Source organism: Propithecus coquereli, unplaced genomic scaffold (genome assembly GCF_000956105.1).
Source record: "Propithecus coquereli isolate 6110/MARCELLA unplaced genomic scaffold, Pcoq_1.0 Scaffold81, whole genome shotgun sequence".
In the NCBI taxonomy this organism is placed as follows: domain Eukaryota; kingdom Metazoa; phylum Chordata; class Mammalia; order Primates; family Indriidae; genus Propithecus; species Propithecus coquereli.
Window position 1 is genome coordinate 4,181,080 of NW_012154285.1, and position 2,061 is coordinate 4,183,140.

Here is a 2,061-nt window from a genome sequence, read left to right on the forward strand (position 1 = left end):
AGATTCTAGGGTTTACACTCAGACATCCTCCCTGGCCATCTTACCTAAATATGTCCCTCCCTAATCCCACCCACCTGTCCTGCCAGTCTTTATCACTGCACCCTGCTCATTTCCTTCAAACCCTGTCACAATTTATATGCATTTATTCTATATATTCCTGTTTTATTTGAATATTATCTATTTTCCCAACTAGATATTAAGCTTCATAATTGTTAAAACCGTGCCTATTTTATTCACCAATATATCCCCTAGCATGTAGCGCAGTGCCTGGCATGAAGTAGACATTAAATTTTTTTTTTTTAAAAAGAGTCTTGGCTGGGCTCAGTGGCTCATGCCCATAATCCCAGCACTTTGGGAGGCCAAGACAGGAGAATTACTTGAAGCTAGGAGTTCAAGACCAGCCTGAGCAACATAGTGAGACCTCATCTCTACAAAAAAATAGAAAAATTAGCCAGGTGTGATCTCATGTGCCTGTGGTCCCAGCTACTTGGGAGGCTGAGGCAGGAGATCTCTTGAGCCCAGGAGTTTGAGGTTGCTGTGAGCTATCATGATGTCACTGCACTCTAGCCCTCGCAACAGAGCAAGACTCTGTCTCAAAAAAAAGAAAAATTCTTAATTGATACACAGCAAACTCAATTCAACAGTGGTTACCCTGGGAAAGGAAAGAGGATTGAGCAAAAGGCTTTAGTTTTATCTCTAATACCCTGAATGTTTGGTGGGGTTTTTTTGTTTTTTGTTGTTGGTTTTTTTTTTTTTTTGGAGAGTTGCTCTGTAGCCCAGGCTAGAGTGCAGTGGCGTCATTATAGCTCACTGCAACCTCAAACTCCTGGGCTCAAGCAATCCTCCTGCCTTAGCCTCCCGAGTAGGTGGGACTACAAGCGTGTGCCACCACACCTGGCTAATTTTTCTGTGTTTGGTAGAGATGGGGTCTCACTCTTGTTCAGGCTGGTCTTGAACTCCTGAGCTCAAGCGATCCTCCTGCCTTGGCCTCCCAGAGTGCTAGGATTACAGGCATGAGCCACTGAGCCCAGACTAAGTATTTATTTTTAAATCAAAATGATGTGTCCACATTGTTTAAATTAAAGCCATTCTCAGATTAATTCTGTTGCTGTGAGTGTAAACACTTTTCAGGTGTACTTTTAGTGTGGGGAGAGGTGTGTATTGACATCTAGCAATATTGACATTTTTGATGGTCTATAATAGATGCTGCTGATGGGGAAACAGAAGTTGGAGAAGTACAACAAAATAAAACTGTCACTTATGATCTCTCGAAATTGGTAAACTATCCAGGTTTTAATATATCTACTCCCAGAGGAATTCCAGATGTAAGTATATTGGGGTTTTTTTTTTACTCTTGCTGGGATGTGACATTATTAGGTTAAAGATTATTCAATATGTTAACTTATGTAGCAGTTATTGTTACATAAAGAAGTAAATTTGTTACTTACATGTTTAACTTTTTAATTTCCTTTATGTTGACTAGACTCAAGTGAAATCTTGTATTCATCAAAATCATAGTCTTTTCTGGTTTTAGGCCCTAAGCAAAGGAGCTAAATAGATTGATTAGATTTTATAAATCTAAAACTATTCTGAAATTAAAAGATTTATTTAAATATGGATGGTTGTGAGACAGTATTATAAACTTTACAGAATTACTTGGGAAATAAATTTGTGTCTGTAATACATCTCGGTATGCTATGCCTCGTTTTTCTATTCTTTCTTGCCTTTTTCCCCCTCAAAATAAAATTTCTTATTCTGTATATGAATGGTTTTTCCAACTACTATTTTCTAACTTTAATCTTGTGTTTCAAGATCCAACAATTAACTATTGTGTTGTTTTAATAAAAACTATTCTTAGGACCTGGACAGCAGGGAAGAAGCCAAAGATTTGAATTTAGAATATAGTAAACAAAGTGATGAATCACACAAGATAGTGTGTAATTCATTAAGGGCTAAATTGCATGATACAAACCATCTGGGCTTCTGGAAGTGGGTCCAAGTACTGGTCTACATCAGAATCCCCTGGGGGCACTCATTAGAAATACATGTTCTTTTTTTTTT

General features: G+C 37.9%; 1 protein-coding gene across 1 annotated transcript in view; it reads left to right on the forward strand.

Moving 5' to 3' along the window:
• The window catches only part of ZCCHC8 (zinc finger, CCHC domain containing 8), a 21,340-nt gene that overhangs the window by 13,633 nt on the left and 5,646 nt on the right, over positions 1 to 2,061 (forward strand). The window contains exon 11 of the mRNA XM_012663408.1: positions 1,204 to 1,364. Coding sequence (XP_012518862.1) covers positions 1,204 to 1,364 — 161 coding nt within the window. The remainder of the gene's footprint in view (positions 1 to 1,203; positions 1,365 to 2,061) is intronic.